The sequence below is a fragment of the Leuciscus leuciscus genome (genome assembly GCF_965113295.1).
Source record: "Leuciscus leuciscus genome assembly, chromosome: 20".
NCBI lineage: Eukaryota > Metazoa > Chordata > Actinopteri > Cypriniformes > Leuciscidae > Leuciscus > Leuciscus leuciscus.
This window is the reverse complement of record NC_138744.1, coordinates 11,389,668-11,407,118: the sequence shown is the minus strand read 5'-3', so window position 1 is coordinate 11,407,118 and position 17,451 is coordinate 11,389,668. Positions and strand designations below refer to the sequence as shown.

Here is a 17,451-nt window from a genome sequence, read left to right as displayed (position 1 = left end):
ATGCAAGGACAAGGTGGTAGCATATTTCACTGATATGTGAAATTGTACACTAGCTTTTGCTCTTCACTGAAAAGAGAGCATTTTAACAGACACTGTGCCTCGGTTGGAGAGGTGTCGTCTAATCTTACATACCAGAGAAAAAAAGCTGTCTTTCATGGCACATAGTTGAAATATGAATATATAATAATAATAATAATAAAAAAACGACGAAGTTGTTTCACGATAATACTCTGAGATGCTGGTCCTCATTATTTCAGCCAGGCTTTACAATATTAATGAATTACAACAGAAACAATTTGCCTGAAGAAAATTAAGCTAACGTACATATTTAAACGTTCAAAAGTTTGTTGGCAAGTCACTTATGCTCACTAAGGCTTCATTTATTTGACAAAAAAATACAGTAAAATCAGTAATCAAATCTTATTACAAAGAAATAACTGGTATTTTTTTTAAATATATTTTAAAAGGAAATGAATTCCACTAATGGCCATGCTAAATTTTCAGCAGGCATTGCTCCAGTCTTCAGTGTCACACAATCCTTCAAAAATCATTCTAATATGCTGATTTGATTCTCAAGAAACATTTCTTATTGTATCAATGTTGAAAACATTTGTGCTGCTTAATATTTTTGTGGATTATTCGGTGAATAGAACATTTAAAAGCATTTATACAGCATTTATTTGCAATATAAATCTTTTGTAGCATTATAAATGTAAACTTTACTGTCACTTTTGATCAATTTAATTCATTCTTGCTGAATAGAAGTATTAATTTCCTTCAAAAAAATTTAAATACAATTCAGACTCCAAACTTCTGCACAGTAGTGTACATTGTGACGTTATGTTTATGACAATTAAGCACATTGTTGTGAAAATGTCACAATGTAAAAAAGGAGGGGAAAACTAAAAATGAGCTTCATTATCTTTATTAGAAATAGAAATTTAATTTATTTCTCTCTAATTATGTTTTTTTTCTGATTGTGAGGTTACCCACATGTGTTCTTTACAGATTCATTTAAAAAATGTATGCCTATTGGAAGACATCAAAATGTAGATTCAGTAAAGTTTGTGATGCGGATGATCATGACGTGCATGGACCTGATGAAAAGTCAAGATTAGCAGGTGGAGAACTAATGGTGAAATCCTAAATATTCAGAGGAGGACTTCTAGTGTGCTGTGTGGTTATAAATAAACATTGGGTTAAACTACACTATGCATTCCCGGAAGTTGTGTATACTCTTACTACAAGGACAGTTCAACTCAAGCAACCAGGGGTTAAGCCTCCTGCTCAAGGGCATAATGGTGATGATGGTGAGTTCATGAATCACTCCAACAGATTAAAAACAAAAGTGTAGCAGAGCAACTTTATCATGGGTCCAAGGCATCGCTGCTACTGGAGCTCTAGGTGGAGCCAGGGAGCTGCTCTATGACAGAAAGCATCAGCTAATTACAGCTAATTACACAAAGTTTAATATATCACCTAAGAGACAAATCAATGCTAAAATGAGGGCCACTGCAGTTGCCTTTAAGCAATTTTAGCCTAAGTCTTTGCAGTTTCTGTACTGTACCCTACTGCCAAAAGATGCACTTTTTGCTTACAATTATTATCATAACATTTAATTGATTAATCAATATTATCATACATATTCTAGACAAGATTATAATGTTTTTGAGATTCGTACAGTAACTGAAAAACTGTGTTCTGTAATGTAATAATAAATTAGACTAGTCATTATTTAAATTGGTTATACGCTGTATGTATCCAATCATGGTTACTGGCACCACAAATATCCAAATAAAACTGTTAACTCAGGGCTTAGGAATGTACAGTGTGAAATAAAGAATGAGCAGTTTGAAACTTGAGACAACATATCCAAGGATTCTAGGGGTTTAGAATGACTTTAACTCTTTAATGTGTGAAAAGCCTCATATTTACTGTAAAAAAAGAAGAAGAAAAAAGCTATATGCACAAAACTGAATTTACGTAAATATAGGAGAGGACACTCAAAAAACAGCAGATTTTTTGGTCAATGAAATATCACAGTGCTTTCAGGTTGCCCAAAGAGTGTGTATGTCTCCTCATTGTATCTGGAAAACTAAAACGAGTGATCCCAGGGCAAAGGTCAGTGATGACAGTTGTGCTAACATGGCATTGCTGTGTACAGAGAAACAATGAGGAGCTTCTAAAAAAAAAAGCCATTTGAAAGAAAACCCAGCTCTTATTTGAGCTCCAAAAACTCTATAAAACAAGGCAATTTTCAGGTTTTAATCTGTAAATAAGAGTCAGCTTCGATCAAAGATGAATCTTCACAACAGCGTAATGACTGTCACTACTATTAGCGGATGAAAAAGTGTTTTACAATAATTAAAGATAAAGTCACACTTCTGCATGTTTTTCTGTGGAATAACTACCTGAGGCGGCCTTTGCTGAGTGCTTCTGCAGAAAGTCCAGAGTCTGAGCCAGGGCTTTCTTATTGCAGTGAGTGGAGAGCTCTTCCTTACATTCAAAGCACCTGTTAAAGGTGAGCAAAACTAATGTCAAAATGCAATCTATTACGCATTTTATGTCTAATACAAAAGAGCGTAGACGTCTTTGAAAGCTGCATTTATTTGACCAAAAATACAGTAAAAACAGTAATATTGTGAAATAATAAATGAACTAATGAAATAATAAATGTGAAAGTAACTGTTTTGTATTTTAATACACTGTTTTGTAATTTATTCCTGCGATGTCAAAGCTGAGTTTTCAGCAGCCATTACTCCAGTCTTCAGTATCACACGATTCTTCAGAAATCATTCAAACATTTTTTTTAAATAAAAACATTTAATAATGTAAATATTACAATTAAATGCATCCTTAATAATTTTTTTTTTAAATCTTACTGACACCAAACCTATGGATAAATGATAAAATAATCATGCAATACAGCATAATCAATTGACGTTTCCTACCAGGCCTTCCATGTACTGAGGCTGATGGTGATACAGTGAGAGTCAGAGCGATGAGCTTGCTGATGTTTTGTGGAATGCTGGGTTTCTGCCTGGTTACAGCCCTGGAAGAGAGAGCAACATTAGCAAGGTTTGAAGGTTGGCATATATTTTAAGATCTAGTCAAGTTTTGGTCAATACGTTTTTTTCCCACTGTCAAACAAAGTCTCTACCATACTCCCAAATATGCTGAACATCTTAAATGACCCATTCAAATACTGTGAGTAAAAGGAAAAGGAAACAGTAGGGTCACTCAATCCACTTTCAAAAATGCTGTGCGAACAGGGTAATAATATGCCCTTTTAAGCATAGGCCTAATAAAAGTTTATTTCCCCTTGGTTTTGACACTTGCAGTACCCAACAACCACTGCTGCCATTTTTATCACCTCTTTTCACAACACTAACGTTCAAAAGTTTTGGGTCAAACTTGAGATCAAAAGAGACAGTAAAGACTTTTGCATTGTTACAAAAAAATTATATATTATTATATTCAAATAAATGCTGTTCTTTTGAACTTTTTATTCATCAAAGAATCCACAAAATAATTATAATTTTTATCAACATTGATTACAAAAAAACAGTATTCTTAAGTACCAACCAAATCATGTGACTGAAAACTGGATGGCTGTGGACAATTCAGCTTTGCCATCACAGGAATATTTTAAAGGGGTGGTATAATGCCCTTTTCACAAGATGTAAAATAAGTCTTTGATGTCCCCAGAGTGTGTATGTGAAGTTTTAGCTCAAAATACCCCACAGATATTTTTATATAGCATGTTAAAATTGTCACTTTTTGAGGGTGAGCAAAAACGCACCGTTTTGTGTCTGTCCCTTTAAATGCAAATGAGCTGCTGCTCCCGGCACAGAGGGCGGAGCTTCAAGAGCTTGTGTCCTTTTACCTCACACAGACATGCACTGAAAATTTCAAATACTTTTAGCCTTTTATGTTAAAACCGGAGTCAGACAATGATGGAGAGACTCAAGAAGAAGTAACAACATGTAGAATGCAACAGGACATTTCTGAATGGTTAGTTGATGAATTTATGTAGCTTATGTGTAGTTATCTTCTAGTCATTAGCATATTCTGTCATGATAATCTATAAATCGCATTCCCGGGGGCGGGACTATGTAAATTTTAGGGTTCGTGATGTCACTAACCCAGAAGGAAAGCTTGTGTAGTCCCTACCAGCCGTTTGTTGTAGTCCTAAAAAGCAATTTCTTTAAAAGCAAATATCTCCCTTTGCTTTGAACTATGAGCGTTGTAACTTTGCAGATGTTGTTTATGCTCAAACAGCAACATTACACACTAACTAAAGTTAAAAAAGTGAAATCATAATCAACCACCCCTTTAAAATGATAATAATGTCACGGTTTTTACAGTATTTGCGCCTTGGTGAGCATAGGATACTTTTTAAAAATCACCCTGACCCCAAACTTTTAGACAGCATATTCACAAAAAAGCATAAATACTTAAAATGACTTTCTGTGAAAAATTTCTTTATAATTTTTTTATAAGTTTTGCCAGTAAAGTTTCTAATATTTGTGAAACATTAATATGCCGCAAACAACCTGACACTGCGCACTGACAGTATAGTACACAATATATTAGTGTTTCAGAATGAGAAGATCTCACCTGGAACCCACACTTGAGGCACACAAGGATGTCATGTACTCCTGCTGCTTCTCCCTCAAGCACATTCCTCTCCTTAAGACAATCGGAGCACACCGACCACAGGCTGCCTGTCACTGCCTTCTTCACTGAGCTGAGGTCCACAGCCCTGCTCACATGCTGGCACGTCAACCCTAGATGACACAAGAATATACATCTTCACTGAAGAGTTTACAACTCTACACAAGCTTCGTTAAATCCACAATCTGAATTGGAATGACTGAGGAACTACATGCATGATAGATCCTTAATGTCTGATAAATGCTTTGGATGCTTCTCTGTGATTTTGCAACGTACATCAATGAAAAATGTACTGGCATGAAAAATGACATCATAACCTTTCCTTACCGCCAACCTCGTCGGACGAGTCTTCATCGCGAGGCTTCTTTGGCTTGTTAGACCGCTTGGTCATGTCTGCGGTTTTTAAAGAGAAGGGGTCTTTCAACCGCATTTGTATCTGGGGGGAAAAAATCACTAAGTATGAGAACCAACAGCACAGATAAAATTGTGTTTCTGAAGCCTAACATTATCACATAAAACATACACACACACACATACACATGAGGGCCTCAGCACACTTCCGAGATGGGCACAAAATGACAAAATTATTTAAAAGACTTATATTAAAATAATCCATTGTAACTTACTTTTATATATATATAATTTAATGTAACTAAAGGCTAAAACCCTTTTTTTTTATAATTATAATAAAACAATCCAAAGCAACTAAAACATGCTAAAATAAGGACGCACAACATGTAAACTGATATTATATTTCTTCTTAGTCTGATTTTTTTTTTTTTTCACAACACTGTTTGTTTTAGTGAAGAACAAGGTTCTGGAAAGCTCAGGAATTATCTATTTACACTCCTGCGAATTTTTCCTTTCCATCTCAAATATCTCAGTGGTCAAACACTACAGTAGCAGACTAAGTTACCCGATCTATCTGAACTCATGAATACTGTAAGATGACAGCAATTGAATACGGTTTAGATAGGGAAGTATCCTGTCAGCAGTTTAACCATTAACTATAACTGACGAATCGGTAAGTGAGGATAATAAAGCAATACGAGAGAATTAGTTATTAGCAAACCACTGTATAAAAGCAAACAAGAGCACGACACATGAGACTTGCCCAGGTAACTGATACAAGTAAGTTACTGACAGCAGGTACCGGCTGGTTAAAGGCCTTTGCTTCCCTAGTATTAAGTAAGATCTGTTTATAACACACAGTTAAAGTAGCTACAACAGTAAAAGGTCGTTGGATTATAGTAATAAACCCAACTCACCCTGTTTATGTTTCCCTCCTCTCTAGGCTCGCAACCAAGTGAACGTCAGTTGTCAAGTGGCCAGGTGGAAGAGCGAGGCTGATAACTTGCATATGCTTCCAAGTTTATAAATACGGATGAATTTCTGTCGGTAGTTTGGTGTTCGGATCTAAAACTTCGACAATCAGGAATCGCGCAATCCCGAGACAGTTTGTATTCTGATTTATAGAGTTTTTCAGCGTATTTGGTGGCATTTGGGGAAGAAGAACAGAAAGCACAAGTATCACATATGTCACGTGGTCACACCCTCAACGACGCGCTACGGATACTTGTATGGTCAAACTCGTTTGGTTATCTACTGTAGCTATAATAGAGCTGTTTGGCTCAGACGAGTACTGTAGTGTTTTGTAAAAATGTAAACACAAAAGAGCTATTTGAGAATTCAAAATTATTGTTATATATCATGTAAAAAGTGTCACATTTTAACTCTTTTTTTGTTATTAGAGTAAATGTGTCAAAAAAAAGAAGGGAAAAAAAACCTTTTTTATTTTTACTTTTTCTTATTTAATTTTTTGCATAATTTAACCAGTTATTCTTTGCATTATAAGTGCATTATAACCGGCTGATTATTATTTGATTGTGCATGAACATTCCTCTTGTCTTGGTATTGTTTGTGTTAATATACATATTGCGATCATTTTAATGAAAGTTAGGCCTATATTAACAATGTATTATTCAAACGTCAATTAAACCACACTTCTACATTAAACAAATGCTTTCATTTGCAAGCACCAATATTTCCTGAATGCCCACTTTCTCTACGAAGATTTGTTTATAATTAGTTTAATATTGGACGTGTGGGTCTGATTAAACATAAATTATGCATTAACATGACATAACCACTTCATATTCTGTTAAATAATCACTTGCATGTCAAAATATAGTATAACACTTTGTTGAACACATATGCAAAAAAAATAAAAAAATAATAATAATAATAGGAAAGGAGAAAATATGAAGAAAACATGCAAATAAAAAGGAAAAGGGAAAAAAACTATATCGTTATAAATTAACAACTTAAAAGTTAAATTGGGGCTAAAAAAAAGAGTAGCATACGTCACTGGTAATACGTAGTAGTTGTGCGCATGCGTACAGGAGTAGTGGATAGCTGCAATCCTGCTACGTAGCATAGATTGACTTCCCACCGTGTTTTCGTCAATATTTAGACACAAAACAAGGAAAAAAGTAATATCGTCATCTTGCAGCTTTCCTTACTATAAATTCTAGCATGGCGTTACATGTCTGTTCACGGCTGACGAGAAGTTTTGTCCGCGTTGTAGCGAGCAGAAGTGTCATTCTTGTCACAAGACCACTGACGAGTTCATGCTGGACACATTTACGTTGCTTACAGCGTGAGTGTTGAAATATTGTATTGTGTAAATGTAATACATCGTGATTGACATGTACAGATCTGTAAAATCCCGGCCAATCTTGCATTCGTCTTTACCGCTTTAACATGTGATTTCTCCCTCAGCGTTTATTGAAAATGTTTGGGCTGTAATAAGAAACGTTACTTTAAAAAAAAAAACAAGCTTGTTTAATTTGTTCTAAAAGGTGACATTTTTATTTTTAAAGGTAAAATATCACACAACGACAACTATACGTCTAGCAAAAGAACGGCCTCTATCGGTCAAGTGTGTGTGTGTGTGTGTGTGTGTGTGTTATCTTTCAGATACCCGCGTCATTCGTTATGATGGTGGTTCGTTACTAAATTTCAGCTCTTCTAGTCAGCCTTCAATAGATGTGTCATATGAGCAGCTGAAGAAACTGCTGGTGTCCCGATCCAGTGTGGTTATAGACGTCCGTGAGCCGTGGGAACTCAGGGAATACGGGAACATACAGGGGTCTATTAACGTTCCACGTAAGTCAGTGTATGTCCTCATCCATGTAGGCTTCTGTATATTTAAAGTCTCATTATATAATTACAATACTGTACCCTCTCATCTGCAGTGGGACAATTGAATGGAGCTCTCCAGCTCAAACCTGATGAATTCAAGGAGAAATACGGAGGAGATATGCCATCACAATCCCAAAATATAGTGTTCACCTGCCTAGCTGGTGTAAGAAGCAAAACTGCCCTGGAAGCTGCAGTGTCATTAGGATACACCAAGTGAGCAATTATGCTTATTATATAACTATTATAGTGCTTGTTTCTTTGCCACTTTTTACACAGTTTGAGTTCTGAGCGAAACTTTGAAAAGCATGACCTCTCAAGACTATTGTATTTTCAGTCCAGAAGTAAAAGAAAATGACTCTAAATGTAGCATTTACAGCATCTGTTAGGCTATACCTCACGGCACAAGTCTTCAAATGGGGAGTCACCAATTAGTATTTGATTTGAAAGTAAATTTGGTCAAGAAAAAACATATCAAAATAAGTATTAATAAAAAATGCAATATTAAGTTAAGTTCAACCAAATCTAAAGTTCAGCTTTATGTTTCATCCCTCCTACATTAAAATGCATTAAGTTACATTAAATTGTAATGTATGATTATTTTAATGCAGGGGTGCCCAAACGTTTGACTATGATGGGCCAAATATTGAACTTGTTTGAGGGCCGTATGCCGAAATTAAATCTTGCATTTTATTTATACGAAGTTAACTTATATTCTCTACATTTAAATGCAAAAATAAAATTAAAATATAAATTAGAAATGAAGATATGCTTCAATGGCATGTTTATTTCCTATTTTTCTCCTCCTGATATGGCATGGCAGGCCAAATCAAAGATCATCACAGACCAAATTTGGTTTGGCCACCTCTGTTTTAATGGTTTTCCATTGTTATTCTTATTACAAGTATTTAAATACATCAAAGGTATACAATGTGTCTTTTGGCACTCTAGTGTTTAATAAACAAAATTGCATGTGCCTTGTGGAAGAATATTGTAGTCGGAGCTACTTGTCTGTTTATGACTAGTCATGCAGGTATGTGTGTCTAACTTAGTCTGAATATAAACACTTCTTATAGAAAATAAGACAAAAACACAGTTTGGAGGATGAATTCATGTTGTGCTCGCTCATAATATACATTTTAAACAAAAAAAAAGTTACATAGTGTGCCTTTAATGTAGTATGTAGTACATTTATAAGCAGGGCTACTGTGAATTTTATACAATATACTCCAGGTGTCTGTCCACCAAGAAGAAGCAACAGGATATGCACCAGATTATACAAACCAGATTTGTTTCTTATATCAATAAGCTATACGCTACAGTATATTGAAGTTCTGTTTGTATGGCCTTAGTTGCCTAATTGATTTTTCTCTTCCGGTAGGGTTCAGCATTTTCCAGGCGGATGGCAAGAATGGGCAGAACGTGAATTAATACAAACCAAAGAGTGATTGTCCCATTGTAATCATGCTAACACTGTGATAGAAGTTTAACTTGTACTGCAATCTCAATTGACACTGAGTCAAAATGTACCACTAAGACAGTGTAATTTAATGGTATTGACTGGAAGTAAAGGAATGGTGTGATTACATTATAAACCAAGATGCACTAGTATATTACATATTGGGATCAATGCACATTCTACTCTTATATTTCATTTGACATATAGCATACTGTAGTATAGTTGGAATGGGAAGTGCAGTGACCTGCAGTGTGTACGGTACAATTTCTGTTCAAAGGGCTGTTGGCTATTTGCCTAATACGCAAACCTAAATATTTTGAGCAGGCAATCCAAATATCAGGGCAAAAACATTTATCCAATGATTTATGTTCAGTTTGCATAGTACTATAGAGTGGAGTGTTGTTTTTGTATTCTTGAAAGTAAAACTTTAATGTTACATTGTGTTTATTGTGCTTATTTGAAAAAGTATATCTGCATTACCTTGCATTTGTCATTTTTGATAAAAGTATCTATAAAAATGTCAATTTAAACAAACCCCCAACCCTAAATATTACAATTTAAGATGTAACTCATCCTTCATTTGAATATCATCGTGTACAGAATTGCTCACAAAATATAAAAATCTAATGTAAACATTATATGTGTAATCTAGTGAGAGAAAGCTACCAAGACAAAACACTTTAATTGCTGGTTTATGTGCAATATAGGCCTATATTTATTTAGAAAGAAATAGCCCTTTTATGCAGCAAGGCAGCATTAAATTGTTAAAAAAAAAAAGACAGTAAAGTAATTCATTATGTTTCAAAAGATTTCTTGAAATAAATCCTGTTCTTTTGAACTTTCTATTCATCAACGAATCTGGAAAACAATGGATCACGGTTTTAACAAGATATTAAGCAGCACAACCATTTTAACAATAATAAGAAATGTTTTTTTGAGCAGCAAATCAGAATATTGACTGATTTCTGAATGATCATGTGACACTGAAGACGAGTAATAATGCTGAAAATTCAGTTTTTCCATCACAAAAATAAATTACATTTTAAAATATATTAAAACAGAAAACAGTTATTTTGAATTCTAATATTATTTCACAATGTCACTGTTTTACTACTTTTAACTTACTTAATGCAGTGAGCATAAGAGACTTCTTTCAAAAACATTACATCTTACCGATTCCAAACTTTTTCAACAACTTCTACCCTACAAATAAGAAAACCCTCTTCACCATACATAATCTGACTGGCACTTTATAAGACTTTGTTATAGTCCTATACAAGTTGCAATGTCATCTGTGACTTATGACAACAACAGCTATTGTACTGCCATTTTATAATAATATCATCAGAATTTCTTACACACTAGCATGTGTCTTTGAGCCATAAGTATGTGTCCGATTATAAGAATTATGTGTACCATTGCCATTAATGTGGACGTGATAAAGCTGTTTTCACCGATAAATCTGAAAAAATATATATAAGCAAAGCAGCCTCAACAACAAATGGACAAAGACAATAGTGCCTTATTATTGCCAATAAAGAGGCTAGCCTATTGTCTTTATCAATGGTGTCATTGTTATTTTCTGTATATGAGCACTGCTGGAGGAATGACTAATGTACTGTAATTGAATGAGATAGCAGGAGTAAAATAACGGCTGAGTGATTCAGCTCATTTAGCCACTGTTCACATCTCAGAGAGATGCAGACCCAGCCTTCCTCCCACATGGCTGGCAAATCTTAGATCGTTGGAAAGAATCTCATAAACCACATTCTGTCAGCACAAAAAGAACAACAGCAGCTTTGTGTCATGAAGAAAACGTTAGAGCATAATTCGGCTGATACTCTATCTGCACCTTTTTAAGGAAAAATAATTATTTTAGGTTCTTCAGATTATGATTAAAAAGACTCTTGAGGACTTCCCACTTAAAACCTTTAGTCATCTCAACCGTGAATCTCAGACAGGCCTTAGAAAACCACTGTGGTTCGTTTCCCTTCGCATTTCTCATTTTTATACGTACTTCCATGTAAATAGTGACCAGATTAATGTCATCTCTCACATATCAGTATCCCATTGCACAGATTGACCCCGTGACACTATTTCTTGCTTTGTCTAGAAGCATGTGTAATTAAAATCCCTACATATCAAAGCACATCAACATCACGACTGCCTCTTAATTTAACCCTCCATTCAACACCTCTCAAGACCCTGACAGATGTTTGAGTGACTGGCCCATTTCTTGATGGTGCAGAGGCTCAACATTCCCAAAGCACTGACTCATGTTTATAGCTGAGTATAAAATGCCTGGACCTCTGGGAGTGTGGATTTGTGAACAGAGCTTGCAAAAGGAAGATCAACAAAGTAAGGCCTTAAAGTTTAGCCACTGATCAATGATGAGTCGCAGCCCAGAAAGGATCTCATCCTATCGCCGGCATTTCGAGGACACCAGCACCTCCTCTTACCAGGTGAGGGTCAGCAGCCCTTCTCCCGTCAGACGGGATGTGGGGAGGTGCCGTTCAGCCAGCTACTCCCGTAACGCCACCGCTGTGAGAAGCAGCATGGCCATGGGACGGAGGACCATCTCATCCTCACGCAGCCAGCCCCTCATGACTGGGTAAGCATCGCACATGAAGCAAAGGAACAGTACTGAACATCATGCATTACACTTAATGCAATTTGTTAAACCAATTGAGGAGAATAAATATCTTATCTGCCTAGCAATGGAATGAATGATTTCTGTTATTTAGAAGGTGCACAGTGTAACTTACAAATGTTATACATGCATGTGTAAGTTATATATTACATTAATACACACACACACATACTGTGTTTTTGTGAATAAATTCCATGTAAGTTTTTGTATATAGTTTTTTGTATATCATTTTTGTAGTATTACAAATGGCAAATATTTAATAAAATATCTAATAATACAATTACTTAAAATATTTGTGTAACTATATACATGCTTAAAACTAAATTTTCCATTATAGAGACTTTTTTGTTATTTTTGTCCTCATGATTTCTCTTATTTATATTTTGTCTTATAATAATGATTATTTATACAGATTATACAGGCTATATGAGTTAAGATATTTTTAATCAACCTCAATATAAAACTAACATAAAAACTGGGTTGCTTGCAAAAGGTGGCTTTAATATTTTGACTTTACTTTTCAAGTTTCCTATTTAATTAGTAGCCTAGCCTACTATTGACTGGTGGCAAATAATTGCTTTGATAGAACACACTTTCTTTTTCATTTGACTTATTGATCCGTTACAAATCACACAATGCCTCTAGGAGACTCGAGAGCGCTCAGTGTGACCGTGACCTAATAAACCCAAAGTGACAAATAAATGAATCTTCACAATATCAGTAACACGCTACCTTGCATTCACTTACAGTTGGTCTCATGGTGTTTTATCTTAAAATGCAAGTTATGCAAACTGAATTGATTGCAGTGTCGGAATGGGAGCCATCTGTCTCAGTGGAGGGGGTCCAGGGTTCGATCTCGACCAGGCTGCTGCAGAAAACCGTGAATTCCTCAGCACACGAACCAGTGAGAAACAAGAAATGATTCTGCTCAATGACCGACTGGCAGCATACATTGAGAAGGCAAGTGCACTTGCACAAAATGAATATGCCCTTGGTGCAATTTGAAACACTTACTATTAGAGCTCACACACAAAGCTTTGGCAGCACTTGTATCCACTCTTAAAAAAATAAAAAATAAAGTTCCATTCAGTGAACCTTGCAATAGATTTTTTTTTCTTAACACGAAGAACATTTTTATGATCTAAAGAGCCACTATGACAACAAAGAACCTTTTGTGGAATAAAAAGATTCCATGGATGTGTCAATTAGCCCATGCCATGTCACATTATTTATAACATCATAAGCTATTGATAGACTAACAAATATGCTATATATTTTACATTCTTTAACATTGCTCTTAATGCTCTTGGAGACGAGCCTCATTTTTAGAGCCATCTTTGACAGCATTTGTCTGATTTGGCCACGGTTGAATGCGTCGCGCTCACTGGCAGTGCAAATGCCACTGCTGGCCCACGAGATAAAGCGCATTATTCGCACTTCTGTAGGCATACAGATACAGACAGGGCACATAACACGCGTACTGTTTTCTTGTTCTCCTGTCGAAACAAAGGTCCGGTCGCTTGAGCAGCAAAACAAATTGTTGGAGACGGAAATCGAGTCCCTGAAGAATCGATTCTTGAAGCCCACCGGCCTCCGCTTGCTGTACGAGGAGCAACTCAAGGAGCTGAAGAGGCTGGCTGACCAGATGAGAGTGCAGCGGGTAATCATTTGAACAGATCTTTATATAATAATAATAATAATTCATAAATAAATCATATTTTTAAAAACGGCTACAATAAATGTAGGCCTATTTAATTAATATTCAGACATACAAGTTTATATAGAATTAGCCTATCCATAAAATATTGATAGTGTACATATTTACAAGCCTGTTTTAAAACTTCAAAAATCTTGCTCAATGTTGTCCTTGATATGCAACTCTGAGGCGATAATTCGCAGTGAGGAGAAATAGTCTCTGACTTCGACAAGTCTATGAATTATGATAATAATGCTTCCAATTAATTTTAAAGGACCTTGCTATTGCTGCAAAGGATGCTATGGCGGGTCAGTTGGAGATGATTAAGATTAAATATGAGGAGGCCTTAGAGATGAGGAGGAAAGCCGAGCTTGACATTGAAGCTTTCCGTCCGGTATGATTCCCATCAAATTGCCTTATAACATTTATCTTTATTAACAAAGAAATATGATAGAATGAGATCTCTTCCGAACATCTTTTATATTCTCAGGACGTGGACGCCGCCACCTCCGCGCGCATTGCTTTGGAGAAGCAGCTAGAAAACCTGGAGGTGGAAATAGAATTCCTTCAGAGAGTGCACAAACAGGTGATTAAATCACAAAAATAATTATACTTTCACTTGATAAATAAAATCGAAATGTTTTAATATTTGAAACCGCACGCTTGCAGGAAATCGACGAGCTTCTGAAACAGATATACGCAGCCCACGCCACAGCATTAGACGTCTACAGTCTCCCCGACCTCTCAAGCGCTCTCAAGCAGATCCAACACCAGTATGATGACATTTCAGCTAAGAACTTACAGGTGGGTATTTTTAAATTACAAATATTGTTTAAATTGTGGAATTGAGGAGGCTGATGAGCATTGAATACACTGTCTGTGACTGTGCTTTTATTAAAGGAAAAACACTGCAGTTTAAACAAAATATGTTACAACACTCCCTAGTCTCCATATTAACAAAACTACTTTTCATTTGTCTACAGGAAATGGATTCTTGGTATAAAACTAAATTTGAAGATCTCAACAACAAAACAACAAAACATGTGGACAAGGTGCGAAGCGTGAGAGAGGAAATTGTCACTGCGAAGAAGGATGTAAGTATAAATGATCTTTATTTAACGTGCTTACATTGGGCAATACATCTTTGGTACTTTGTTGATTTTTACTATAACAGTAGTAAAAACAAATAACGTCTCGAATTATTCCAGTATTCATTGTTCCCTCTTGTTTTTTAGATTCAAAATAAGGAGCGTGACATGGACTCTTTGAAAACCAAAAATGAGGCTTTGGAAGCACAGATCCGTGAGACTCAGGAAAAGTACAGAAAAGAACTAGAAGAATTCCAGGTGAGACAAATATAATTAGGCCTACATGCAAAGTGAAATCGAAGAAAGAAATCCAAGCATAAATTATATAAACACTTCTGACAGGCAAGAATTGAGGCCTTGCAGCTTGAGCTGAAATCCTCCAAACAGAAGATAGCGCTGCTCCTGCGTGAATATCAAGATCTGCTCAATGTGAAGATGTCCCTCGAGATTGAAATTACCACATACAGGTAGCTTTTAGCAATTTAAATATTTGATCACATAAAACAGTTAATCCCACAACACTTATCTTTCAGAGTAAAACATACCAGAATATAATCATTTTGAAAAGTGCCATTTTCTTCAATTCTTCCTCCTTAATTGTTGTTCACAGGAAGCTCATTGAGGGTGAGGACTCTCGTCTATCTTCCATGGTCCAGAGCATGCAAACCATGTCCCTCATGAGTGGCAGCATGAGTGTTCACAGTGCTGGAGCCACAGGTGTTGCTGATAGAGCGGGTGGAGGTCTTGCCGGAGGTCTAGGTGGTGGTCCTGCCACAGGTCTAGGAGGAGGCATTGGCGGCGGTGTTGGCGGAGGTCTAGGTGGTGGTCTTGGCACAGGTCTTGGAGGAAGTCTTGGTGGCAGCCTTGCCACAGGTCTTGGAGGAAGCACTGGAGGTGGTGTTGCTGGAGGTCTTAGTAGTGGTCTTGGTACAGGTCTTGGAGGAGGCATTGGTGGTGGTCTTCCCGGAGGTAATGACGGAGGTTTTGTCAATGGGATCACCGGTGGGGTTGGCGGCCCAGGCACCACTGTCGACTATAATCAAGAGCAGGCTGTGGAGATGACAGAAAGGAAGACTGTGCTTATCAGGTAGCATTAAAATAAAGCTTTCTGTCAGAACCGTGGTTCTGTGCTCATTCTGTGGTGTTTGTGTAGAAACTTGGGTTAAATTCTGGCCATGAATCATATTCCCATCTCACTCCCTGTATCCCTTTCCACGGTGTTTCATGTCCTCTCTCAAATATATCTGCACATAAAAGGTAAAAAGCTGTCACTGGGGCAGTACCCTTTTGAAAGGGCACCACCCTGACAGCTTTTGTACCTTTTTTTCTGAGAGTGATGGCATAATAAAAATAAATCTAAATGTTCTATCAATAAACTCAAATAAACTAAGAAAATGTAACAGATACTGCAGAGTGATATAAAGTCAAATAAAAAGTGTAGAATAAATATTTTAGAGTTTCATTTTAGCCTGCTGAATGAATTGCATTGTTTTCTCCCACAGAACAGTTAAAACCGAGGATGACGTTCTGGAGAGCAACACACAGGAGAAATCTTATTCCATCTCTGGAGCAGCAGATGATGTTGAGTAGTGGTGTTTTCTGCTCACCAGTCATGCCTTCAGATGCGTGTGCCTTACTACTCAAAGATCAGCTTGCGTCTTGCATTGCTTGTCCACAAATGGAAATAAAGCTCTGAGCATCATGTCCTTTTGTGGGTTTTGTTTCAACATTGTCTGTGCATAAAATCCGCTTTTACACAATATCAACAGGTGTAACATGCAGGGCACCTTATGACTGTTTATGATGAGGAAGGAATAGACAGGAACACTTCTTAAGGGAGTGTGATTGTCACTCAAGGCTCAGTTTATGACCTTGATTCTTTGGCCAAAGGGGAACCCCAAGCTGTACGGTATACTGCCACAACAAGAATCACACTCACTATGGCCCCATTCTATCTAAATCTGCCCTCTTCATCTGCATCTGATCCATCCTGATCGGTTCACACTGGAAAATGTCCAAACACTCAAAACTTTCTAGAAGTGTGAGGTAGATGTGCACTGGAGTACTTAAGCATAAAACTACTGTCGGCAAAAGCAGCATGTTGACACAATTTATCCAATAAAAAAATATGCATTTATATGCATTTATCTAGACTTTAAATGAAGAACTGATGATTTCATTCAAAACAACTTTCAGATCACAAGCCTGAGCACTGACAAGACAACTTTAAACCACACTTTGAGTCAATAGTCTTCTACAGCAAACAAAAGATAAATGCTCACAACAAGCACTAAAAAGTGTGACTGTTGCTAGAACTAACCAATTAAGACAAGGAAGTCTAAATATTGAAGGAAGTATCCAATATCTGAAAAGAGAGAAAATAATTCAAAGGCCTCTTCACAGTGTCATAGGATTTGTGTGAATTTCAAAGACAGGCTGACTGGAGACAATAAAGACAAGTGTAATTGGTAACACTTTACAATAAGGTCTCATTTGTTAACATTAGTTATTGCCTTAACTAGCATGAACAATATATTCTTACAGCATTTATTAACCTTTTTTAGTTATAAAACGTTTGATCTTAAAAATATATTAGTAAATGTTGAGAAACCTGAGACTAATGTAGAAGTATTGTTCATTAATGTTTACTAATGTTAACAAATTAAACCTTAATATTTTA

General features: G+C 36.3%; 3 protein-coding genes across 3 annotated transcripts in view; 2 read left to right on the top strand and 1 right to left on the bottom strand.

Moving 5' to 3' along the window:
• The window catches only part of usp45 (ubiquitin specific peptidase 45), a 33,700-nt gene extending 27,449 nt beyond the window's left edge, over positions 1 to 6,251 (bottom strand). Inside the window, exons 1-5 of the mRNA XM_082149397.1 lie at positions 5,946 to 6,251; positions 5,005 to 5,113; positions 4,621 to 4,790; positions 2,952 to 3,052; positions 2,412 to 2,512 (exon numbers count right to left, since the gene is read on the bottom strand). Of these exons, the coding sequence (XP_082005523.1) occupies positions 2,412 to 2,512; positions 2,952 to 3,052; positions 4,621 to 4,790; positions 5,005 to 5,107 (475 nt within the window). The 5' untranslated portion in view covers positions 5,108 to 5,113; positions 5,946 to 6,251. The remainder of the gene's footprint in view (positions 1 to 2,411; positions 2,513 to 2,951; positions 3,053 to 4,620; positions 4,791 to 5,004; positions 5,114 to 5,945) is intronic.
• An 810-nt stretch (positions 6,252 to 7,061) lies between these two features.
• On the top strand, positions 7,062 to 9,773 carry tstd3 (thiosulfate sulfurtransferase like domain containing 3). The gene is made up of 4 exons (XM_082149418.1): positions 7,062 to 7,336; positions 7,657 to 7,845; positions 7,935 to 8,094; positions 9,260 to 9,773. The coding sequence occupies exons 1-4, from the start codon at positions 7,213 to 7,215 to the stop codon at positions 9,324 to 9,326; spliced, it is 540 nt and encodes a 179-aa protein (XP_082005544.1). The 5' UTR covers positions 7,062 to 7,212; the 3' UTR covers positions 9,327 to 9,773.
• Positions 9,774 to 10,829: 1,056 nt separating this feature from the next.
• On the top strand, positions 10,830 to 16,392 carry LOC309483533 (desmin). Its single transcript, XM_082149420.1, has 11 exons — positions 10,830 to 11,948; positions 12,794 to 12,947; positions 13,498 to 13,647; positions 13,958 to 14,077; positions 14,174 to 14,269; positions 14,353 to 14,487; positions 14,667 to 14,777; positions 14,919 to 15,029; positions 15,114 to 15,238; positions 15,382 to 15,858; positions 16,274 to 16,392. Exons 1-11 carry the CDS (start codon positions 11,725 to 11,727, stop codon positions 16,359 to 16,361), a joined length of 1,791 nt encoding a protein of 596 aa, XP_082005546.1. The 5' UTR covers positions 10,830 to 11,724; the 3' UTR covers positions 16,362 to 16,392.
• The last annotated feature ends 1,059 nt before the right edge of the window (positions 16,393 to 17,451 follow it).